The sequence below is a fragment of the Rana temporaria genome, chromosome 8 (assembly GCF_905171775.1).
Source record: "Rana temporaria chromosome 8, aRanTem1.1, whole genome shotgun sequence".
In the NCBI taxonomy this organism is placed as follows: Eukaryota; Metazoa; Chordata; class Amphibia; order Anura; family Ranidae; genus Rana; species Rana temporaria.
In genome coordinates this window covers 136,319,856-136,346,421 of record NC_053496.1, presented here as the reverse complement: position 1 = coordinate 136,346,421, position 26,566 = coordinate 136,319,856, and the positions used below count along the sequence as shown (strand labels likewise).

At 43.8% G+C, this 26,566-nt stretch overlaps 1 protein-coding gene across 4 annotated transcripts in view; it reads left to right on the top strand.

Annotated features, from left to right (window-relative positions):
* PARG (poly(ADP-ribose) glycohydrolase) overlaps window positions 1-26,566 on the top strand; it is a 237,107-nt gene that overhangs the window by 86,689 nt on the left and 123,852 nt on the right. For all 4 annotated transcript variants that reach the window (XM_040320736.1, XM_040320739.1, XM_040320737.1 and 1 more), the window contains 4 exons: window positions 3,794-3,926; window positions 8,128-8,250; window positions 8,338-8,421; window positions 11,642-11,716. In XM_040320736.1, the coding sequence (XP_040176670.1) occupies window positions 3,794-3,926; window positions 8,128-8,250; window positions 8,338-8,421; window positions 11,642-11,716 (415 nt within the window). The remainder of the gene's footprint in view (window positions 1-3,793; window positions 3,927-8,127; window positions 8,251-8,337; window positions 8,422-11,641; window positions 11,717-26,566) is intronic.

Here is a 26,566-nt window from a genome sequence, read left to right as displayed (position 1 = left end):
CTCTACACGGCGGGAGGCCTCGGGAGTAGGAGTCGGACTGCGCAGTGGAGCCGAAGCAGAGTATTCCTGTGAGTGAGGCAGCTCAGGCAGCCACTGATCAGAGCGAGCTGAGCTGGCCAGGACCGGACAAGGTAGGTCTTTCTCCCTAGGCTCCTGCTCCCCATATAGGTAGTTAATCCAGACCGTTGGTTAGTAAATCCTGACCAGTCCAGGCAGTGGCTGTGTCCAGAAGGATTTATTTGCATGGCCTGGGCCACCACCAGGCCAGACACTGCTTGATGGGCCTACTTTAGGCCTGATTCACATGTATGCAGGTTGGGGGCCACATTTTCAAAGGCACAGCATTCTATTCATTTGAATGGGCTGCTATGCCTGCGTTTCCCCCATTTAAAAACACAGTGCATTTGCGTTAACTGTGTCATGCAAACGCACTGTGTTTTTAAATGCATGGCCCACATACCTAAAAACGCAGCAAGCTTGCCAGTGCAGGAACTGCAGGTAAGTCGCATGGTGCAAAAGCAGGGTGGATTTCAAGGCCACTGAAATTTTAAAATGCTGCATGCAGTGGCGTCGCGTGGGGGGAGCAGCCGGTACTGCTTCCCCGGGCACAATATTCAGGGGGCGCAGTTTTGTCTCTGCAGCCTGTTAACTTCTTTTTTTTTTTTTGATAATTCTATGTTTGTTTTTTGAGATGTTGGGGCGGAGAGCTAAATTTCAGGGGCGGGGGGGGGGGGGGCCAAGAAAATGTTTGTCCAGGGTCCAATCCATATTAACCACTTGACCACCGCCCCATGTCAAAAAGACGTCCTGTTTTTAAAGTTGAATATCTCGATAACGGCAGCAGCTGCTGCCACAACCGAGATATTCATCTTTTAAGGGGGCGGTGGTGTACACGATAACGGCGGTCTCCGCGGCGGATTCGCCGCGAGATCGCCGTTATCGGTGGCGGGAGAGGGGCCCCCCCCTCCCGCCGCTCTCCCGCGCCCTCCGCCGCTTACCGGAGCCGTCGGTAGCGGCGGAGGGGATCAGATGTGTCCGGCAGCTGAGCGGGGACGGGACTGAAGGAGAAATCTCCTTCACCCGTCCTCATAGCTCTGCTGGGCGGAAGTGACGTCAAAACGTCAGTCCCGCCCAAAAACATTTTTTTTTTGTCATTTGAAAAAATGACTTTTTTTTTTTTTTTTTTTTTTTTTTTTTTTGCATTTAAGTCTAAATATGAGATCTGAGGTATTTTTGACCCCAGATCTCATATTTAAGAGGACCTGTCATGCTTTTTTCTATTACAAGGGATGTTTACATTCCTTGTAATAGGAATAAAAGTGATCAATTTTTTTTTTTTTTATTTCAGTGTAAAAAATTATAAAACTAAATAAAAATAAATAAGAAAACAACGACGATCTCGCGCGCAGAAGCAAACGCATACGCGAGTAGCGCCCGCATATGAAAACGGTATTCAAACCACACAAGTGAGGTATCACCGCGATCGTTAGAGTGAGAGCAATAATTCTAGCCCTAGACCTACTCTGCAACTCAAAAAATGCAACCTGTAGAATTTTTTAAACGTCGCCTATCGAGATTTTTAAGGGTAAAAGTTTGACGCCATGCCACGAGCGGGCGCAATTTTTAAGCGTGACATGTTGGGTATCATTTTACTCGGCGTAACATTATCTTTCACAATATATAAAAAAATTGGGCAAAATGTATTGTTGTCTTATTTTTTAATTCAAAAAAGTGATTTTTATCCAAAAAAAGTGCGCTTGTAAGACCGCTGCGCAAATACGGTGTGACAAAAAGTATTGCAATGACTGCCATTTTATTCCCTAGGATGTCTGCTAAAAAAAAATATATAATGTTTGGGGGTTCTGATTAATTTTCTAGCAAAAAAATTGTGATTTTCACATGAAGGAGAGAAGTGCCAGAATAGGCCTGGTGGTCAAGTGGTTAAAGACGGCCCTGATTGACATCCTGCTGGCATCCACTGGGCACACTGGTGGAGTTGATTCTGAAAGACTTGTGGGATAATCTGTCAACTGACCTCCCATCTGCATAGTTCCATGTCCAACCCTGGCATGACCACAAGATTGTCCTTCTGTCCACCCTGGTAAAGTTGGGGGTGTCTTCCCATTTACCACCACCAATGTAAGGGGTATTTTTTAGGGAAATCAGAAATTGATCCCTAGTAAAAATGACTATTCGGCCTTGCAAGTTTTTGTGTACTTTGCTTAATCATTAAAGCGGAGGTTCACCCTAAAAAAAAGATCTACCATCCCATCCAGCATACTTCTTCAATGGTCCAATGTCCCTCGTAGGAATCTTCTACCCAGTTACTTCCAGGTGCCAGGATGCAGCTTTCTTCTTTGGTCAGTGTGGGACAATGTCGCTGATTTGAAGGAGTGCAGTGATCCCGACACACAGAACTGTATATCTGAGCTACACACACACACACACACACACACACACACACACACACACACACACACACAGCATAGCGTACATCCTAAAGACTGCGAGCAAGCGTGTAGGTTTATTTCATTACAGAAATTATACTTCATGTCCTTTCTGCAATAAAAACCTGTCTGCCTTCCGTTTTTTCCAAATTGACTTTAGTTCCAGTTTGACATAAAGTATATGCTATACTGTTCAGAGAGCTTTAGAATAAATAAAATGTATTCCTTCTGTTGATTATTTTCACCACTGTGTTCTGTCCCCAGTTTGGCTGGCTGCATTCTGGCAGAGAGAAGCAATAGGAGATCTGTAAATGTGAAAAAACTTTCCATGCCATCCCTGTGTATAAACCACCTATTGCTTCATGCTATATACCAGGGATATGCAATTAGCAGACCTCCAGCTGTTGCAGAACTACAAATCCCATGAGGCATAGCAAGACTCTGACAGCCACAAGCATGACACCCAGAGCAAGAGGCATGGTGGGACTTGTAGTTTTGCAACAGCTGGAGGTCCGCTAATTGCATATCCCTGCTATATACTATAGGAAGCAGCTAGCACCACTATGCATCCAACAAAATGCAATAAATATATAGTCACAAAAAAAGTGAAGAGCTTTCCCAATAATAAAGTGCATTCAAATTCTAGTGCATAAATAAATATCTGAAAACTGTGTAAGAATCATATATATATGATAAATTTACGTGAGTCCATCTTTTCTTTTAAAAATATATATCCCCGGAGGAGCTGCTGGTTTAGATTTGGGCCTACCATTGCCTTAGGCCTCGTACATACGGACGGACTGTCCGCTGAAAACGGTCCACCGGCTACAGCGCGTCACGCTTTTCGAAAATAGCCAGACTAGAACTCGACGCTTCATGGCGCTATACAGCACCTGCGCACAGACTAGGAGCTGACTGCGCAGGCGCCGTATATAGCCGAGTCCTAGGTCGGCTATTTTCGGAAAGCGTGACTCGCTGTAGCTGCACGTCAATCATCTACGCCCATTCATAGGAACGCCTATTCCCCGCGGGAAGAAGAAAAGAAAATCGACGATTAAACGGTAAGTACAGCGAAAAAAAAGCATACTGTAGCTGACGCAAGTATGCTGGATGGGATGGTAGATAATTTTTTTAGGGTGAACCTCCGCTTTAAATCTCTGGTGAGATTAATATCAGGCTATGTATTCCCGGTTACTTCCCGTTTTTATCTATGTGGGGATGATTCCTGTTACTAAAAGCATGAAATGATTTACATACAGTGTGTGGTATCCGATTCACGTGAAATTGGGCCTACTAAATTCTATTTATGACTGATCTTTATCAGCTTCAATTTGTCTTTAAAACAGAAACGATAATCAAGGCTCATCCTCTGACATAACATGGCTGGGGGCGCCAATGGAAGAGATGAACAGAATGCCAGTGTGTCACAATTATCAACCACCATTGATGCCTTCTTTTAACCACACCATCACCGTAAGGGTAAGAGTTTCACTGTGGACCAAACATTTTACCGAATCTTGGGAGGGGATCCTTTCACTTTGGCACAGGTTTTTCAGGACCTTATAAATGGTTGCCCGATATTTTATTTCATTATTCTTGTTGTAATAATCATTTCAGAACTGGTGTTTGTAATCTTATATATGTGTTCTGAGGTTTGGGCTTAGTAAAATAAGATTGGCTATTGAGGACAGAGCAATAGGTTAAGCTCGTGCTGGACCCTGCAGCTTATATTTGCCTCTCCTTATTGCCTCTCCTTATTGCTCTGCTGTTTCTGCTCACTTTAGGCAATGAAGAGAAATAGCTGGTATTACTGAATATAAGAGAACATTTGCCTCTCACCCATTCCTGCCAAGTGACATTTATGGTGCTTGGCAAGTGCCTTCATGGGAACAGCACTTTCACATGGGAGTGAGAAGAAAGTCCTCAACCCTGTGACTTTGACTTTAAGTCTGCAAAGGGGTTATTTTTTTATTTTTTTTTAAGTTCTAGCAGCAGTGGAACGAAGGTAAGGTAAGTATAGGCTTTTTTGCTTAGCGGTTGTAAACCTCTGCCGTGAAAAATGAGCAAAGCATATCCCTCTATAGGGTGTATTGGCATCAATCCAAAGCATTAAGTGTCGTATCTCTCTAAAATTCTCTCACTCCTATTTGCGCGAGTCACTGATAATAGTTTGACTCCACGGCCTCCTGGGAGATGGCCTGCTCCCCCTCCAGCATACAGCAAGTGACCGACAGCCTCAATTGGGTCTATTTCTCTATCACGGTATGTACAGGGGGGTGTATCTAATCCAGGGGTGTCCAACCAGTGGCCCGTGGAGCCTTCTGATGTTGCCGGTGACCTCCTCCTCTGGGATGGAATAAAACTGTTACTAAAGGTCAGTTTATTACTAAAATTCCATTGTATATATGGGCATATCTGTTCTGCAGTGGTTACTGGGCTGCTTTCAAACTGATCCGCAGGTGCAGAGCAGTTTACCTGCGGGTTACCTGCACTGAGCCACAGACTTCTGTTAGTACCTGTGAGTTTGGTGAGCTTTACGAAAGTGCACCACACCTGCAGAATATAATAGAAATCTATTGCAAAGTGCAGGAAAGCTAAAGGGTACACTGTATTGCATCCACGGTGTCGGTAAACCGCAGTGCATCAGTAAGAAAGGTGCCTTGGGGCCCCTTTCACATGGTCACTCCGACCAATTGCACCCTCCATTCACCTCCTAAGTAGTCCTATCTCCAATCCGATCCGCTAAAAAGTATAGTGGGCTGTGTCCTTGTCTGCTCTGCATATGCAGAGCAGACAAGGACATGCCATCCACCCGCTCTGCTCATTGCGGCCCGCGACCAGTTACTCAAGTGACCCTCACTCTTCAAAAGGTTGGGCACCCCTGATCTAATCCCTCATTCAGATTTTTTTTAAACTCTGCTCTAGCTGTGCACCCCTGCCCCCCACCTGCTACAGATCAGAGACACTACATAAAATGTGTGCTTTAGGAGGGTGTGGAGATAAGACTGCAGATAAACCGCTACAACTTCTGCAGAAGGATTTGTTTCTGTGTTTCACCTGAGGCTAGTCACTTCACTGGATTAATGTAGGGGTTTACAACCACTTTAACATGCACCTGTTACTTCACCCTGCATAGGCAAAGCACAAATACACTTAGGGCTTCCTGCCCATCCAATAGAACACAACGACTGACCTAATGAAAATGATCCTTGCCTGGTTTATAAACGGACCTTGCAGTAAAAAAAAGGCTACATAACTGTTAACATTTTTAAAAGCATTTTCTTGCATGATTAGGGATATTCTTTGTTTACACAATTTTGCTGGCAGGATCATGTTACCCTCTGGTGTATATATATATATATATATATATATATATATATATATATATATATATATATACAGGGAGTGCAGAATTATTAGGCAAGTTGTATTTTTGAGGATTAATTGTATTATTGAACAACAACCATGTTCTCAATGAACCCAAAAAACTCATTAATATCAAAGCTGAATATTTTTGGAAGTAGTTTTTAGTTTGTTTTTAGTTTTAGCTATTTTAGGGGGATATCTGTGTGTGCAGGTGACTATTACTGTGCAGAATTATTAGGCAACTTAACAAAAAACAAATATATACCCATTTCAATTATTTATTTTTAACAGTGAAACCAATATAACATCTCAACATTCACAAATATACATTTCTGACATTCAAAAACAAAACAAAAACAAATCAGTGACCAATATAGCCACCTGTCTTTGCAAGGACACTCAAAAGCCTGCCATCCATGGATTCTGTCAGTGTTTTGATCTGTTCACCATCAACATTGCGTGCAGCAGCAACCACAGCCTCCCAGACACTGTTCAGAGAGGTGTACTGTTTTCCCTCCTTGTAAATCTCACATTTGATGATGGACCACAGGTTCTCAATGGGGTTCAGATCAGGTGAACAAGGAGGCCATGTCATTAGTTTTTCTTCTTTTATACCCTTTATTGCCAGCCACGCTGTGGAGTACTTGGACGCGTGTGATGGAGCATTGTCCTGCATGAAAATCATGTTTTTCTTGAAGGATGCAGACTTCCTCCTGTACCACTGCTTGAAGAAGGTGTCTTCCAGAAACTGGCAGTAGGACTGGGAGTTGAGCTTGACTCCATCCTCAACCCGAAAAGGCCCCACAAGCTCATCTTTGATGATACCAGCCCAAACCAGTACTCCACCTCCACCTTGCTGGCGTCTGAGTCGGACTGGAGCTCTCTGCCCTTTACCAATCCATCCACGGGCCCATTCATCTGGCCCATCAAGACTCACTCTCTTCATCAGTCCATAAAACCTTAGAAAAATCAGTCTTGAGATATTTCTTGGCCCAGTCTTGACGTTTCAGCTTGTGTGTCTTGTTCAGTGGTCGTCGTCTTTCAGCCTTTCTTACCATGGCCATGTCTGAGTATTGCACACCTTGTGCTTTTGGGCACTCCAGTGATGTTGCAGCTCTAAAATATGGCCAAACTGGTGGCAAGTGGCATCTTGGCAGCTGCACGCTTGACTTTTCTCAGTTCATGGGCAGTTATTTTGCGCCTTGGGTTTTCCACACGCTTCTTGCGACCCTGTTGACTATTTTGAATGAAACGCTTGATTGTTCGATGATCACGCTTCAGAAGCTTTGCAATTTTAAGAGTGCTGCATCCCTCTGCAAGATATCTCACTATTTTTGACTTTTCTGAGCCTGTCAAGTCCTTCTTTTGACCCATTTTGCCAAAGGAAAGGAAGTTGCCTAATAATTATGCACACCTGATATAGGGTGTTGATGTCATTAGACCACACCCCTTCTCATTACAGAGATGCACATTACCTAATATGCTTAATTGGTAGTAGGCTTTCGAGCCTATACAGCTTGGAGTAAGACAACATGCATAAAGAGGATGATGTGGTCAAAATACTCATTTGCCTAATAATTCTGCACTCCCTGTATATATATATATATATATATATATATATATATATATATATATATATATATATATATATATATATATATATATATATATATATATATATATATATATATATATATATTTATATATTTATATATATATTTATTTATATATATATTTTTATATATATAAAAAATATAATAATTTTTTATTTTATTTTTTAACAGTTTATATGGCGTTTTGTAAAGTGGGTCAAGTAGCCTTATAGCTTAAACGGTCCCTTTTGATTATATTTTATTTTTTCAGTCTCCTGTACATAAAACTGGATACACTGTCTGTCCATCTCTTATTTGGTTTTGCCACCTGTTCACAGATGCTGTATTTCTACACAGACTGCCCTACAATAAGCCATCTTTGGCTGGATTTTGAATTATGTCTGACTTTATGTCCACTGAATTGCCAAAAACTCCCATATAAAAAACATACATTCCAATTTCCTAAAGTTAAAAACGAACATCCGTTACGAGATTACTTTGGCAATAGATACCAGCCTACATCGCTTGTTTGTTGTTCCATTTAGTATTGTAAATTGAGGTATTTGATAAAGGTAAAGAGCAATACTTTGGGTTAATAGTGACCAGCAGTGGGAGAGCTCCTGACATGCAACACCCTTATCTGCCAAAGCAAGCAATTTTGTTTTGTCTGTTTTTTTTTTTTTTCTCCTAAAAAAAAAAAAAATCTGATTTTTATTTTTCAGGTTGACAAGTTGCATGACAATGTGGTGCCTGTGCCCTATCCATCTTACATTGTGGACACATGGGACAGCATACATGTGAAGATGCCCTGCTCAAAAAACAATGAGTATCCAGTAGAAGACCATGTGAGAAGTTGTGGAATCAAAATTTAACTTTTTTAAGTTTAAAAAGTAGTATGTATATAGTAATTTGTTTTCTTTTGAATTCCACAGAATGGTGGGAAGACGGTAGGAAGCCGATGGAAAATCATTGAGTCATCTTTGAGGGGCAACATAAAAAACCCACATGACCTGAAGGTGTGAATGGGGCTGTCGCTTTTTACTACTTAAAGTAGAACTATAGTCAAAACGTTTCATTTTTTATTTAATTTTTTTTTTTTGGGTAGCGTAAGGGTTATAGCCCCTGTCAGATTTATTTTTGCCATCTTTGTCCCACTGCTTCACTTCCTTTTCCATAGCCAAACAGAAAGTGAGAGAAAATCCTTGCAAATTAAGGGAATTTCTTAACCCTCGTACACACGTTCCGACATCCGACAAACTTTACCTTGGATTTTTGTCCGAAGTGATTGGTCCGGTCACACCCATAGCATAAACACGCTCGGACTTTTCTTAAAACGTTTCTAAAACTTTCCCAACATCACGTGGTTTTTCTGCTCTTTTCTGCTCTTTACTGCCACCCTTTGGTTAACTTCTGCTATTGTTGGTTGATTTTAACATTGGTTCTGGGCATGCGTGTTTGTACTTCGGACAAAAGTCTGATGGCTTGCTGTACACACGGTCGCACTAGGCACCATTGGACTTTTGTTGTCGTGAAGTTTGTCCGTTTGCAGACCGAACTTTTTGTCCGATGAAACCTGTCAAAAGTGAAAACTTGCAGATTTTGAAGTTTGTTGGCCGAAAGTCCGACCATGTGTTGTACGGGCCTTTAGAGACCCTGGAAGATTTACATTCTATTACTTTTTTTGGGTACAACCCAAAATGTAAGCTGCTCTTTTACGTTCAATGATAATAGTAAACCGAATAAATAGAGAGGGTGAATCTCCTTAACGGGAGGCACAGACAGCAATAACATCTGACAGTTTGTTCTAACCCCTCTCCACTCTGTCCAAAAAAAAAAAAAGTTTTGCGTTTTAGTTATACTTTAATGCTTAATACTGTGAAGTTGGATATATGGGCGCTGACCCTACTGATTTGATTAGTGTAGCTTCCAGAACTTTCATTATAATCCTGGCATTATTACCTAGTGCAGGGCTCGACAAAATCCGGGCGCCAGGTCGCAATTGCGACAAGAAATTGTGACCTGGCGCCCGCCGGTAATTGAGGCCCCGGCTTTGCAGCCTACAAGGCCGCAAAGCTGCGGCCTCAATTACCGGCCGTTGCGGCCCGGCAATCGTGCGGCGGGGGAACATGGAGGCACAGTGTGCCCCCGTGCGCCCCCACCTCCCGCAGTGGGCCCGCAACGGCCGGTAAGTGAGGCCACGGCTTTGCGGCCTTGTGAAGTGCCAAGCTTCCTTCTGTGACTTTCGCCATCTGGTGGTGGCCATTGGCATTGCAAGTAAAACAGCACGTGTAATGTGTAATTTTTCACTGCCATCTCCTTCCCTCTAATTAGAACCCCCCAAAATTATATATATTTTTTATTCTAACACCCTAGAGAATAAAATGGCGATCGTTGCAATACTTTCTGTCATGCCGTATTTGCGCAGCGGCCTTACGAGCGCACTTTTTTTGGGAAAAAATACACTTTTTTTAATTAAAAAATAAGACTAAAGTTATCCCAATGTTTTTTTTTTCATATTGTGAAAGATAATGTTACGCCAAGTAAATTGATACCCAACATGTCACGCTTAAAAATTGCGTCCGCTCGTGGAATGTAGACAAAATGTTACCCTTTAAAATCTCCATAGGCGACATTTAAAAAATTCTACAGGTTGCATGTTTTGAGTTACAGAGGAGGTCTAGGGCTAGAATTATTTCTCTCGCTCGAACGATCGCGGCGATACCTCAGGTGTGGTTTCAATACCGTTTACATATGCGGGCGCTACTCACGTATGTGTTCGCTTCTGCGCGCAAGCTCGTCGGGACGGGGCGCATTTTTTGGCTCCTAACTTTTTTAGCTGCCACCTAGATTCCAAGCAAATTTGTCAAACCCTGACCTAGTGGGTCATTTACCTAAACAAGCATACAGCAGCAAGTTTACTAAAGCTAAACTCATGAACTGCTTGTTTAAGGTCAGCGAGTCGCTAGGTAGTGAAGCAAGGATCTGAATGGCAGCCATCATCTGAAAACATTACTTTTACTTTTTGTGCAGTACACAACACATGTTTTGTGGTGCACTTCAGTGTGTTGACTGCTACCACATCGGGCATTCGGGTTGCTGCTCACAATTGGTGGCACCGTAATGTACTGTGGTTGGGCAGATGCATGGATGCACGTTGCAATAGCTGAACGCCCATTGCCACAATGCATCAGTGTAAATTGCCCCTGAAAATTGTGATTTTTTTTTTTTATTTAAAATTATTTTTATCAAAACAAATGAAATTTGTAAAAATATTTTTATATACTTTCTTTGTTTTGTGTTGAGTATTCGAAAAGTTTCTTTGTATTTTGGTATATGGATACTTTTATTTTTACCATCTTCAGGCCGCTGGCAATTCTGGATAAGCGGCTCTTGTGCCAGGGCTGGACTGGGACAAAAATTTAGCCCTGGACTTCATCCAGACTGGCCCACTTTGACAGGTCTCTCCCATGGTGACCGCACAACTCCCGCACCCTCCCTCCCCCGGCCACCCGCACCCCCTCTTCACCTTCACTAGCCACTAGCCATTCTATTTTATTAGAGTAGAGCGACTGGTACTGGTACTCTTATAGGCAGTACCAGTGGGGAAGCTAGACATTATTTCACCCGGGGCAAATAATCAGTTTGGTGCCCCCCCCCCCCCCTTATGGGATAAGATTAGGCAGAAGTGAGAAACTCCCAGGCCATAGCTGTTGAGTCAGCCGTCTGTCCCCTCCCCCATGCTCCTCTGTCGCCCCCCCCCCTGCTCCTCTGGTCCTCCCCCTGCATCTTTGTTCCCCCCAGGTGAGCGCTGCGGGAAGGGAAAGACAGAGAGGCGGAGGGGGGCGGCGGTCCGCTGTCACTGAAGCCGGCCCACTGAGTCATCCCCAGTCCATCCCTGTCTTGTGCTAAATGAAGACCTAAATGAGATTTTACTGTGCATCTGTTGATATGCATAATCCGCAACGCATCCTCTGAGCTGCACTATAGCATAGCGTGATTATATTTCTTTACTGTATACATGCATTAGGGTGCCATTTAGAATGAATCAGGCATGTACTAATACATTTGCAGTAATGCACATTAAAAAATGCACATTTTAATGCATGTTACTGCAATGCAAAATGTGAATCTGTCCACTTTTGTCTTTCAGTGTTGTTGTTCTAGAAACCTGCAGATGGCGCAAGTGTACATTTCATTCGTAACATTTAAATACTTTTATATCTGCTCTATTTGCAGGCAGCAATTTTGGCATATAATTTGACCTATTCCAAAAAATGGGACTTCACCGCTTTGGTCGATTTTTGTGTGAAGGTATTGTGTTTTCTTCCACTAAAATAAAGTAACTCTTGTTTGCTTTTCTCTTTCCAGACTAGTTAAAGCAGTGGTTCTCAACCTGGGGGTCAAGACCCCCTCGGGGGTCAAATGATGATTTGCCAGGGGTCACCAAATCCTGGGCTGGTCCTAAAGCTTGCACTGTTCTCCAGGAAGGGGGATGTTAAGAGGGGAAGGAACAAAGAAAAAGGGAAAAAAAGAGCAAGAAAGACAGTTGGGCCCCGTACACACAGTCGGACAAAACCTACCGTTTATCGGTTCACCGCTGAAGTGGCCTGATGTGTGTACACACCATCGTTCCAAAAAACGATCGGGTCAGAACGCAGTGACGTCAAACACACGACGTGCTGAATAAAACGAATTTCAATGCTTCCAAGCATGTGTCGACTTGATTCTGAGCATGCGCGGGTTTTGAACCGATGTTTTTCTGTACTAACCATCGGTTTGGACCGATCGGGCAGCGGTCCATCGGTTCGGTTTTGAAGCATGTTTTAAAATTTTGGACCGAAGGAAAACAGACCGATGGGCTATACACACCGTCGGTTTGGTCCGATGAAACTGAACCTCAGTCCATTCTCATCGGTTTTGTCCGACCGTGTATACGGGGCCTTAGAGGGAGGGATGGGGGAAAAAACAAGGAATTAGGATAGAAAGAGATGAAAGGGAAAGAAAGTTGAACAAAGAAAGAGGTACATCCTAAAATGTACCATAAGGGGTTTTTATACTGTACGAGTGGAAAGCACTCAGGGAGCGCTAAATGTCCGCGGGTTAGGGGCGCAAATTACTTGTCTTGCCTTGGGTGCTTTCAACCCACGCTATGAAAATAATTTTACTGTTAGGGGTCCCCACAACTTGGGAAATTTTATCAAGGGGTCACGGCACTAGAAGGTTGAGAACCACTGAGTTAAAGGCTTAAACCTTATAAATGCACGCTCCAGCCAAACATAAACCATGTGTAGTCTAATAAAATTATAATGTATTTTTGGTTGTATGACAGGGCAAGCTGATTAGATTATTAGGGGTATAATTCAACAAAGCCTCTTATGTTTTTTATGTTATACTATAGAAATGTTTGAAGTAAAATGTGCAATTAGTATACAATGAAGTATTAGTAGGTTCTTGCTTATAATAACCCAGAAACTGCTTATTGCCTTTTTTTATTGAGACTGTGTCAAAGCATCCTAATGTTTCTTCCATGAGATATTGTGTTGGTAAGTGATCAAGGCACTTGGTGCTAATTTACAGTTTTTGTTTACATAACTTTTACTTGTACCTGTAATATAACTATGTATGAGCATAAGCTCCATGAGCAATGCCCACCTATTCCTTCTGTATTGTAATTGTCCTGTCCCCCTTTTTATTGTAAAGCACTGCGTGAACTGTTGGCGCTATATAAATTTTCAATATTAAAGCGGATGTGCCATTAAAAAAAAATATTAAAAGCCAGCAGCTACAAATACTGCAGCTGCTGACTTTTAATATTAGGACATTTACCTGTCCTGGAGTCCAGCGCCGTCCGCAGCAGAGGATGAGCGATCGCTCGTCTCTCTGCTGCTCTCCCCGCCATCCTCAGTGAGGGAACCAGGAAGTGAAGCGCTCCGGCTTCACTACCCGGTTCCCTACGGCGCATGCGCGAGTCGCGCTGCGCCCGCCGATTGGCTCCCGCTGTGTGCTGGGAGCCTAGTGTTCCCAGCACACAACGGGGGACAGACGGGAAGTCAGGAAAAACCCATCTTTTGCCGTGACGTGTGGCCGGAAGTGGGTGCAAATACCTGTCTTTAGACAGGTATCTGCACCCCCCTCCCCCCTGAAAGGTGTCAAATGTGACACCGGAGGGGGGGCGGGTTCCAATCAGCGCGAGTTCCACTTTAGGGTGGAGCTCCGCTTTAATAATAATAATACTGAACTCCCAGCATTAGGAGAAACAGACAGACACCAGTTGTTGTTGCCTGCAAATGCCTTCAATCTTATTCCAGAGTGGCTAAGGTGCTCTAATGGACATTTCCTGTTATGTGTATAGCATTCTGTCATCATCATTATTATTATTATTACCGGTATACATGATTTATATAGCGCCAACAGTTTGCGCAGCGCTTTACAATGTAGGGAGACGCTACACCAACAGTACAATTCAAAACAAAAGGGTTATTGGAGCCTTGCTCCTGAAAGCTCACAATCGAAGAGGGAGGGGCTGGTGAAAAAAAAGGTAGGGATTTACTGATGAGGGGAGTAGAAGATTCGGTTGGATAAGCCACCCTGACAAGATGAGTTTTCAGGGATCGCATAAAAGTAGACAGATAGCCGAACACAATGGGGTAGTGAGTTCCAGAAGATGGGAGAGGTTCTGGAGAAGTCTTGGAGACGAGCATGGGAGGAGGAGACAAGGGAGATAGAGAGCAGAAGGTCTTGGGAGGAGCGGAGAGGACAGTTTGGGTGATATTTGGAAATAAGTTTGTTGATGTAGCTCGAATTGGTGATGTAGCAGAATTGTGTTTTGGCGTTGTATGGTAGTGTTTTGAGTTTTATTTGTTGGGCAATGGGAAGCCAGTGGAGGGATTTGCAGAGAGGAGTGATGGACACTGAAATGGTTGGTAAGGTGGATGAGTCTGGCAGCGGCATTCATGATAGACTGAAGAGGGGATAGCTTAAGGGGCAGTAGGCCAATGAGGAGGGAGTTAGAATAATCAAGGCGAGAGATAGCAAGGGAGTGAATAAGTTGCTTAGTGGTCTTAACGGTTAGAAAGGGTCGTATTTTGGAGATTTCATGCACCCATCCTAGTCGCACCTAGTGTGTGCAAGTCTGAGGCCCCGTACACACGACCGAGTTTCTCGGCAAAATTCAGCCAGAAAGTCGGTCGGAGCTGGATTCTGCCGAGAAACTCGGTCGTGTGTACACTTTTCAGCGAGGAAGCCGACGAGGAACTCGTCGGGCCGAAAAGAGAACATGTTCTCTATTTCCTCGTTAGTCAATGAGGAAAGTCGGCCCGCCGAGATCTCGGCGGCTTCCACACTGAACTCGACGAGGAACTCGATGTGTTTGACACGTCGAGTTCCTCGGACGTGTGTACGGGGCCTTGGAGCATCTCTAGCTACATAACTTAAGCCGACCATAGATGGTTCAAATCTTGGCCAGTTCAGAAGGAAACGGCTGAGATTTGAACCATCTATGGGCAGGCCGAATGTAACCAAGTCAATTCATTGATCGGCTTTGGTACAACCAGCATTTCTGGTTTTTGGCATGTGATTATTGCCAGCAGCTATAGCCGTTCGCAATAATCACCGTACTCTCCTGGCAGGTACCCCTCCCAGGCCCCATACTTGAACACAATAGCTCCCTAGGAGGGATTCCCCCATCAACATTAACCTGTGGTTGCAGGAAGAAAATTACACAGTCTATGGCCAGCCTTAGAGTGGGGACAGATTTGCATTGCAAGGGCTCCACATTTGAAGGCATCCCCACAGGTATTCATTTTTCACCTAGGAGGATAGGCTCTAAGCTTCTCTAAGTGGGTTCAATTGCACGGCACAGGAAGTAAGGCAGGCCATAGATGGGGAGCTTTCCATGTTTGGAAGAACTGACTGTGTTGATGCGGAAAATTGAGCAATTGTTCTTTCCTGCAATCATGAAAAGCTCCCCATCTATGGCTTGTCTTCCTGTACAGTTTAATTTTTCTTTTATTTGAAATACCTATGTCACCCAAAGCCAGCCATTTACTGCAGGCTTCCTACTCCTTTACTATTTGCCTGCTGAATCTTTGCATCTGTTGAGTGATGGCATCTTCAGTTACCTAGCGTGCTATGCTGCCCATCCTACACCAACCATTCACTTAGGATAGAGCCTTGAGGTTCTTTACTCATGGGCTTCCTTGTGGGCGTTTTGCTTCTGTGAGGTGGCTGGGTTAAGAAAAATGTTCTCCTTTCCAGCCTTGTGGCCTTCCTAATCATGCCACCTGCCCTGGAAATATTCTTTCTTTTTTTTTTGTTTACAAACGTTTTTTATTGAAGCATAAGGTCATAGTATAAGCATTTACCAGTGGTAAAAAATGAACAAGTGAAAGAGTCATTTACATAATACAGTACATACAAGTATAGATATATCTCATGGGAGAATGTATACAACTAATTTGCAAATCTATACGATCTCCGTGGGGGAGAAAGAAATAAAATAAGAATAGTAATTAGTGGATGTGCTTAAGCAGAATACCTATAATGGATTTTACATCCGTAGTGAGGCTTCCCACAGAGACCATTTTTTTTGGTGTAGATGCATAGTGTCATATAGCGTGTGGTGTATTCTTTCCGATAATTTGATATTTTCCATGCGGTTAAGAATTTGAGGCCATGGCACATTGTTTGAACGCCAGTTGAAAGCTATGGCCCAGTGGATGGCGCTAAGGAGAGTGTGGATTAATCTGGAACTTGCAATTGGTATGTCTTGAATGGGAGCAAATTGAAGGCACATTTGAGGAGTTATTGGGATTTTTCTACCTGAAATTCGATCAATCATAAGACTTGCATTGTGCCAGATGGGTTTGATGTGGGAGCATTCCCAAAATATGTGTAATAGTGTTCCCTGTGTAGGACAAGAAGCATTGTAAGAACTGTGAAAGATTGTGTTCATCCCGAGTGCCATGCAGGGGGCAGGAATATGTTTTATACAACCCAGTCTGCAGGGGTAAGGAGTATTTGATACTGCCCCCAAAAGCAAAAATTCTTTCTTCCCTCCATCCACAATATCCACCGCCAGGAAAAAACTATCCAGTCCAAGAGACAACTGTGTAATCTTGTAATGTTGCAACCAGATGGTTGGTTTAAAGTGGCAGATAGGCATTGATGGTCCCATTCAGGCGGTTGCAAACATTGTGAAGTAAAATCTTGGGTTTTAGGCTTAGTGTCACTAAACCCACATCTTAAAAAAAAAACTAGCAATAAATGGTGTATTACATGCTGTTCATACTTGGTCACTTTTCGTTTTCTGTATTCTGCAAATAACCTGGTTGATTCATCTCCCCCTTCTGTCCAAGTCCCCAATTCAGCTAGGAATTTTGCAGCTGTGGTGGCAACTCTGCACATGCTCAGTTTTCAGTGAGTTTCTATGCTGACGTTTCCTCATCACATTTGAGCAGCCCTTGCGATAATAGTCACATGTGGATGTATACACAGTGGTAAATAACAGCCCTTTCCCTCCTCCATGCCCACTAGCCATCTATACACAATGGTGGCGTGATAGATGTAGATTGAAAGAGGCTTCACCTCCCTCTTCTTTCGAGACACAGGCTTAAGGAGTGTGGCACAGAATGACAGAAATCCTCCCACACCATGTTGTTTCCACAAAATAATAAAGATTTGCTTTCAAATGTATACAATGCCTTGAAAAGGTATTCATACCCCTTGAAATTTTCAACATTTTGTCATGTTACAGCCCAAAACTTAAATGTATGTTATTGGGATATTATGTTATCGACCAACACAAAGTGGCACATAATTGTGAAGTAGAAGGGAAATGATAAATATTTTTTTTTTTTATTTTTTTTTTTACAAATAAATATTTGAAAAGTGTGGTGTGCATTTCAGCCCCCTTTACTCTGATACCCCCAACTAAAATATAGTGGAACCAATTACCTTCAGAAGTCACCGAATTAGTAAATAGAGTCCACCTTTTGTGTCATTTAAAGAGGAAGTAAACCCTGATGGGTTTTACTTCCTCTTTATTTCCCTGCAAAGGTAAAGCATAATAGGCTACTATGCATTGCATAGTAGCCCATTATGTGTCGCTTGCCTGAAACCAAAGCCTGCGATGTCACCGCTATCCCCACTAGCAGCAAGCGTCCATCTTCACCCATCTTCCTTCCGGGGCTGCGAACTCTGGCTCTGTGACGGGCCTTAGTCGCGTGACATCACTCCTGCACATGGGCACGTGAGCCACCAGTCACAGCATGACCCCCTTTATAAACAGCACTATCGCCGTTTCTAAAGAGCGCCTGCACCGGCTCTATTGTAAATATCTCCTAAATCGTGGAGATATTTCCAGCACCTACAGGTAAGCCTTAATCTAGGCTTACCTGTAGGTAAAACCGCATCATGAAGGCCAAGGAACACACTAGACAGGTCAGGGATAAAGTTGTGAAGAAGTTTAAAACCGGGTTAGGTTATATAAAAAATATCCCAAGCTTTTGAACATCTCACAGGGCACTGTTCAATCCATTAACTTGATAATGGAAAGAGTATGACACGACTGCAAACCTACCAAGACATGGCCGTCCACTTAAACTGACAGGCTGGGCAGGGAGAGCATTAATCAGAGAAGCAGCCAAGAAGCCCAAGGTAACTCTGAAGGCGCTGCATAAACCCACAGGACAACTATTAGTTGTGCACTCCACACAATCTGGCCTTTATGGAAGAGTGGCAAGAAGAAAGCCATTGTTAAAAGAAAGCCATCAGAAGTCCTGTTTTCAGTTTGCCATAAGCCATGTGGGGGACACAGCAAACATGTGGAAGAAGGTGCTCTGGTCAGATGAACAAGCAAAACGCTATGTGTGGAGGAAAACTAACACTGCACATCACCCTGAACACACCATCCCCACCGTGAAACATGGTGGTTGCAGCATCATGTTGTGGGGATGCGTTTCTTCAGTAGGGACAGGGAAGCTGGTCAGAGTTGATGGGAAGATGGATGGAGCCAAATACAGGGCAATCTTAGAAGAAAAGTTGTAAGAGTCTGCAACAGACATGAATGGGGTGGAGATTCACCTTCCAGCAACGACCCTAAACATACAGCCAGAGCCACAATGGAATGTTTTAGATCAAAGCATGTCCATGTGTTAGAATGGCCCAGTCAAAGTCCAGACCTAAATCCAATTGAGAACCTGTGGCAAGACTTGAAAATTGCTGTTCAGACGCTCTCCATCCAATCTGACAGAGCTTGAGCTATTGAAAGAAGAATGGGCAAAAATATCACTCTCTAGATGTGAAAAGCTGGTAGAGACATCCCCAAAAAGACTTGCAGCTGTAATTGCAGTGAAAAGCGGTTATACAAAGTATTGACTCAGGGGGGCTGCATAGAAATGCACACCACACTTTTCAGACATCTATTTGTACAAAAAAATGTGAAAAGCATTTATCATTTTCCTTCCACTTCACAATATGTGCTTCTTTGTGTTGGTCTATCACATAAAATCTCAACAAAATACATTTACTTTTTTTAGTTTTTTAAGGCATTGTATTTTGTATGCCAACAATTTAATTTATTTTATTATTTTGGGGGGATTTTACTTCTTTTTCCTCTGTATTCGAAAGGCTGTGTTTTTTTTTTTTTTTTTTTTTTTAATTTTGAACATGTGTCCAGCAGCAGGGGACTAGAAGCTCCTCTGCTTATGTTTCCCTGCAGACAGGCTGGTAAAGATCTGGGTTGTATGACGGCTGTATATCGATTTAGGAAAAGGGTACTTTGATTTTATTCTATTTTTATTTAAAATAATTAGTGCCATCATCCATATACAGAAATAGAAGGGATAATGTCAAATAAACAGTGTCTGTGTAGTATCCCTTTAAGTTCAGCAGGGCAAACAATGACCAGCATGCACATCACCACACAAATAACAGGCAAATTTGACCCAGAAAACCATCTAATCTACCAAGAATGGAAAATTCTGTTAAAAGATATTTGTGGTCATATTACGTAACACATTTTTTTCAAGGTATATTTTAAAGGAACAATTGATAACTTAATTTCCTGTAGCTGTATTCTGCATTAGAAATAGATTTTTTCTTGTTCTGCATGTTGCATATAGCTCTTAACAATATTAGAAAAATGTCCATGCCTCTAATGTGGTTCCTATGAGCCATGTGGATCAATAGGAAGCAATCATTTTGAAAGCTTTGGGTTCAATAGTGATTGCATTATGGCTTTGCCTGTATTGTGTTTGTCTATTCCTTTGTCGATTGCAAGGCCACTGTGTGTGATTACTGTTAATCACAATATAGTTCTCAAAATAGGGGTCATCATGGTAGACTTTTTTAGTTTTTTATTTAAAGCATGTTCTGAGATCGTCGTGTTCCTTGGTGCCATTTTAGATCTATGACATTTATTATCTGAAGCTATACATCTGGAAGAAAAATATTTTTGCTTTACTACCTTACATGTGCAAAATTACAAAACTTAAGGGGGTTAATCCTCTGCATTGTGTAAAAAGGCTGCTTGATCATGTGACTCCAGAACATGTCCTGATGTGACCGAGCCTTTGGTGTCGGTATGCACATGCTCAGTTTGGTGTGTATTGCTAGAAATGTCTTTATTCCTGGGAGGGTCCATGTAATCGGCAAAGGGCCAATTGGCACTGTCCAGACAGAGGGTCAGGGATCCTGATAGGACACCTCAGTGCAGTATGAAAATTCCTCCTACAAACTTTACCAGGAACTCATAAAAGTCACAAGACTGCTATATACTGCTAATGAGAAAAGGTATTTAGCAGTTTGTATTTTACTAAAGTAATTGCATTTCCATGTTCTATGTACTGTGGGAGACCGGATATAGTGAATGCAAGGTCCTCAGTTTAGTAATGCCTTAAGTAATCTGCTGTGTATAATCATGACTTTCTTAAGGCTATGTATGTATGTATGTATGTATGTATGTATGTATGTATGTATGTATGTATGTATGTATGTATGTGTGTGTGTGTGTGTGTGTGTGTGTGTGTGTGAGAGATAGATATATATAGCTTTTTTTTCAGGGGGAACTTGGGGGAACTCGGTTCCACCACCTCTGGCTCTGACCCTCTGGTGCCTGCTCACCACAATCACTTGTAAACACAGAAGTCTGGTTTCTGTGTTTATAAGTGACAGCTCTGCACTCTGTGTGTAATGCAATCCTGGTATTTAATGCCCCTTTAAGACCCTTCTACTGTTTGTGAAATCTGAACAGGGTCGTGGTTGAGTTCCTGCACCTATTTTCTGAGAAAAAAAAAGCTATGTGTTTATATATATATATATATATATATATATATATATATATATATATATATATATATATATATATATATATATAATTGTGTTTTTTTGTTTTTTTTTTAACCTTTTATAAAGGCTTTGATACTATTGATCATGTACAGAGCAGTGTGTCCGCTCCCCCTTCACTCAACAGCACAGCCCGGCTCTCATAGACCTGCTGCGGTTGTACAGAGCAGTGTGTGCGCTCCCCCTTTCACTCACGAGCACAGCCCGGCTCTCATAGACCCGCCGCACTCTGCCCGCCTCGCACTGCCCAGGGATGAGGAAAGAGAGCCGAGTCTGGAGCCGGGAACATGACGGCTACGGTGCCGCTCCGCTGGACAGGGAGTCCCGCTTGAAGAACCCGAGGATACCGGGGACCGGACTGTGACACCATCAAGGGGATGAAGAGGTTCGGCAAGTGAGGGGGCTGTGTACACTTTGGAGAGGAACACGTGGACGGGGGTGTCACCTGTGTCTACTGCATACACCGCACTGGACTGACACTTGTGTAATTATAACCCATCGCGTATACACTACACATAATTCCTATACCACTTTCAAACACGGTCTCATTTTTACACACATCGCTCCTCCCCGTCCTTTCCCCGCCTGATACCTCCCATTACATTCTCGATATCCATTTAGTTTAATTCACGGCCCCACCTCCTTTCCCTCCGTTCGCTTAGCTTCTAGTCACTCTCCCCATGCCCGCCCCCGTCACATACGCTCATCACCGTGCCTATCACATTTACATACTGACACTCCTGGGTTCAGGCCCACTAGCATTGCCTTCACAATATGCCGTGCTCCGTCCCGCCCCACTTTCGCTTTGCTCCGCCCCCTCCATACCATTAAATACTAGCTCCGTCCCCCTCCTCTGTTATGCTTGAGAAAGGAGTGTAAGCAGCCAATCCACCAGCTGCTTTAAGACTCTGAAACGCGTCGCATACTAGTGACGTCATCCGCCCTCGCCAGCCCTCCACGTGCGCTCCAGACCTCGGGTTGAGAACCATCTCCATCCTCATGGATGCCCTCCTTCTGATGAAGCAGTGACCTCCCTGCACAGCGCTCCCTCTGACTGGAAAAGGAACTCCCCTCCTCGGATGACAGCTCACCTTGCCTAAAGAAACCCTTACATGCCTGCTCTATACTGCTCAAATGTGAGTGTAATAACCACATGTGTCTGATTTTAATTATTAAACTGTTTTAAAGCTACTACACCCAGAGGCGCCTCTCTCCTTGCCTTTTTTTCTAGAAACTGGAACATGGTCTCTGTTCCCCCCTGATGGCAGCCCTGGAAGTGTGTACCCATTTTACTCTTACCACAGACTTTTGATCAGTTTACCCTAAACGGTCATCTCCTGACTTTTGTCCCCACCTCCCGCTGCTTTGATATTCATGCTGTATCTGACACTAGAAGTTTTTTGTGTATTTATGCGCATTATTTACTTGTCTCAGTGTGTCCGCTCCCCCTTTCACTCACGAGCACAGCCTGGCTCTCATAGACCCGCCGCACTCTGCCCGCCTCGCACTGCCCAGGGATGAGGAAAGAGAGCCGAGTCTGGAGCCGGGAACATGACGGCTACGGTGCCGCTCCGCTGGACAGGGAGTCCCGCTTGAAGAACCCGAGGATACCGGGGACAAAGGGACCGGACTGTGACACCATCAAGGGGATGAAGAGGTTCGGCAAGTGAGGGGGCTGTGTACACTTTGGAGAGGAACACGTGGACGGGGGTGTCACCTGTGTCTACTGCATACACCGCACTGGACTGACACTCTTTGTCTCCTTTCCATTCATTTGCAGTGCAGTTGAGACTACAAAGAAAGGGACTGGGGAATATCTGTCCTTCTCCCCTTTGAGACAGAGAAAGGGACTATTTCAGGGGTCTGTTAAGGTGGAACTCCACCCTAAAGTGAAGTCGCGCTGATCGGCACCCTCCCCCCCTCCGGTGTCACATTTGACACCTTTCAGGGGGGAGGGGGGTGCAGATACCTGTCTACAGACAGGTATTTGCACCCACTTCCGGCCACACGACACGGGCAAAAGACGGGTTTTTTTCCTGGCATCCCGTCCGTCCCCCTTGGTATGCTGGGAACACTCGGCTCCCAGCACACAGCGGGAGCCAATCGGCGGGCGCAGCGCGACTCGCGCATGCGCCGTAGGGAACCGGGCAGTGAAGCCGCAGCGCTTCACTTCCTGGTTCCCTCACCGTGGATGGAGGGGGGAGCAGCAGGGTGACGAGCGATCGCTCGTCATCTGCTGCGGATGCCGCTGGACTCCAGGACAGGTAAGTGTCCTAATATTAAAAGTCAGCACCTGCAGTATTTGTAGCTGCTGGCTTTTAATATATTTTTTTAGTGGCACATCCGCTTTAAGACCCCTGATATCTCACCAAAGCCCCCCCCCAGGGCAAAAAAAAATAAAAGAATTGTAATAACACATGTTTAAATTGTAAAAATAATAAAAAATAAAATAAAAACCGACCCTCCTTTTCCAGTTACAGTAGCTGCTGCATTTTCACCCTAGGCTTATACGCGAGTCAATACGTTTCCCCAGTTTTTTGGGGTAAAATTAGGTACCTTGGCTTATATTCAGGTTGGCTTATACTCGAGTATATAAGCAGTATATCTATCAAGTCATCCTATTTGTGAATGCAGGTTTTTTTTTTACTTCCATTGAAACACAAATGCTGATCTTCTTAATGACCCTTGTAAATTAAAGTGGTGTGTCTTTTACTACCCAGGACTTCTACAGACATCCAGGCATGGATGACATGAGTAACTGTTCATTCATGGCTTCCTCTACTCTGCTCCTCGGCTGTGTAGTAACATTCATCAGAAGTAAAACTCTGATTGTTCAGACCTACGAGCGCCACAAAACCACCGGCCTGTTTTCCACTATGTGCTGACATTTGTTAACATTGTTCATATTGACAGCAAGTAGAAACAATGGTTCATACCTGTTCTCCACTGGAAAAGAGTAGCAACATTGAAGCATCTGTAAACATTCATTTTATTTCTGAACATGTCTGCTGAAACTGGTCCGCGGGCCAGTTTCAGCAGACATGTTCGGTCGTGTGTAGGCCCGAGCGTGCAGGATTCCAGCAAACATTTGCCCGCCGGGCCTTTTCCCAGCGGGCAAATATTCCTGGACTTGTTTTAAAACAGTCCGCTGGAATCCTGCCCGCTCGGACATGTTCGGTCGTCCGCCATCCCGCCCGCCATCCCTCGCATGCGTCGAATGACTTCGACGCATGCGTGGAAGCATTTAACTGGCAGGCCCGCCCACGTCGCCGCGTCATCGACGCGGCGACACCGTGGACACGCGGCTTTCTGTACGATGGTTAGTACAGCCATCGTACAGAAAGCCCCGGGCAGACATGTACGGTGAAAACGGTCCGGCGGACCGGTTTCATCGTACATGTTTGCCCGTGTGTACACGGCCTAAGATTTGCTTTCTCCCAAAGCCGCACCATGAAAGCATTCTACTTTTGAACTCTTATAGGTGGAGAAGATCACCAGAAATGTTTGGACTTTTCCTGTAATGCTGTTAAAGGAGTTGTAAATTAATGGATTCTATGCATTAAAATAAAAAACACTGTGTAGCAGCACCCCCCAATTACCTACATAAGCCCCTTCTTTCTCCAGTGATGTCCACAATCCTTAGCCATCAGAGACACTCCTCCTGATTGACTGAGAAAGAGAGCAGCGATGCTATTGTCTCCCACGGCTGTCAATCAGTCAGCCATTCAGGGGAGCAATGGGGTGGGACCAAGTCGGGGCTCTGTGTCTGAATGCATACATGGAGCTCTGACTCGGCTTGGGTGCCCCCGTAACAAGCTGCTGGCTGAGGGGGCACTCAAAAAACTGAGGGGCTAGGAACAGAAAAGAGGGACCTGAGAAGAGGAGGATCCAGGCTGCTCTGTACAAAAAAAACAAGCCTTTACAATCACTGTAAGGTTAAAAAGTCTTTACTATTTTAGCTTGCTGAGTTGTTTCTAGGAATGGTGACTTTTTGATATAGTTCAAACTTTTACCAGGTTAGAAGGAAACTAAATTGAAGTATGAGAGATCTGTCTGTTTTATGAGGTTTTTGACTATCCAATAGAGCAGTGCACTCCAAACTGCAGCCAGGGGCTGGAAGTGGCCCTTTGCTTGTTTTACCAGTAAAGGGCACAACTATCCCCAATGACTCTAAGGATGGGGCCAATTCCCACCGATGACATCAACGATAAGGCGCAGTTCCTCCCACTGACACCAACAATGGGTTCCAATGAAACCATTGATGGGACACGATTCCTACTAATCACACCAGTGATGGGGGTTGTTTACTCCCACTGATACTGGGATATTTTGTATGCTCGATAGCCACTGTCCGACCCCCCCCCCCCCCCCCCTAAAGTCTGAAGGACAATAAACTGGCCCATTGTTTAGTAAGTTTAAAGACCCCCTGGAATGAGGAAAGCCTGCCTTTGCCTGCCTACAACTGTTTGGTAAAGTCTTCCCATGTCTTCCTGGTCAACTGCTCAAATAACAATGCTGAGCACCTCGAAAGGGTGCCCAACCATGGGCTGCTTTGCGGACTATTGTGTTACATAGCAAAGCTTTTGAAACTGAATCAAAAGACTGGGTTTGGCTAAGCAACACCCATTGTGGTCTCCCACAGTACACCGACCATGGAAATGCAATTATTTTAAGTAAATCTAAACGGCTAAATACCTTTTCTCAACAGCAGTATACATCAGTCTTGAGACTTCTATCAGTGTGTGGGTAAAGCTTGTAGGAGGAGTTTTCATTTTCCTCAGACTGTCCCATGAGGCTGCATGACCCCTGACCAATTGCCAATTGGCCCTGTGCTGCACCCTCCTTCCTAAAAAGTGAAAAAAAATCCTCGAGCAAGAACATCAAACTGAGCATCCTTTGCTGCATATACAGATTTTACTGTTGTGAGTTGAGTAACACTTTACAAGCGGTCCCGGGTTACAAACAAGATAGGGGTCTGTAGGTTTGCTCTTAAGTTGAATCTGTTTGTAAGAAGGGACAGGTAAATTGGCTCCAGCCCAAAAAACGATTTTTAAGCTTTTTAAATAGCATAGGGAAGGGTTATTACCCCTGTAACATTTGTTTTGCTGTTTGTGTCCCTGTTCAGAAGATTTCACCTCCCTTTCTGTCCCAATGACAATTGGATTTTGAACATTTTGGGTTGTTGTGGAAAAAAGCCTTTGTGATAAAACATCAGTTGGAGGTACCTTTTTCCCATAATATCTTACAGGAGAGAATTTCCCTTCCTAGGGGTAGATTTCCTCTCACTTCCCGCTGTCATCCTCCGTTTGTAAGTAGGAGTCGTTTGTAAATCAGATGTTTGTAACTAGGGACCACCTGTAATTGTATTGCTATTACATAGGGGACCAGTAGACCCCTGATATCTCCCCTGCCCTCCACTAAAGCTAATAGAGCTCAGATTATGCCAGAGTTCTGTGGAAGTTATTGGGTGGTCATACAGCCATTGGATCCCTTCCACCTGAAACCCAACAGTTGGCTTGTCAGATTTGACATACATCGGTGGCAGTAAAAGGGTTAAAGTCCTAGTCAGTACTTCCATGTGGCTTTAGTAACCCTTTTAAGAGATAATTTAATAGGTTTTTTTTGTCCTTTTTTTGTGGTACATTTTGAAGTTCATCCTTTGTTGTCTTGGCGTCCGTGGTTTCCCCCAATTTTTCTCTGGGGGGGGATTTTTGCCGCTTCTTTCTTTGTGTGGACCGTTTTCCCTGTGGAGATGTTTATCTCCTGAGTGCATCTCAGTGGAGAAGATTCCCCTTACTTCCTGTCCAGATGACTAGT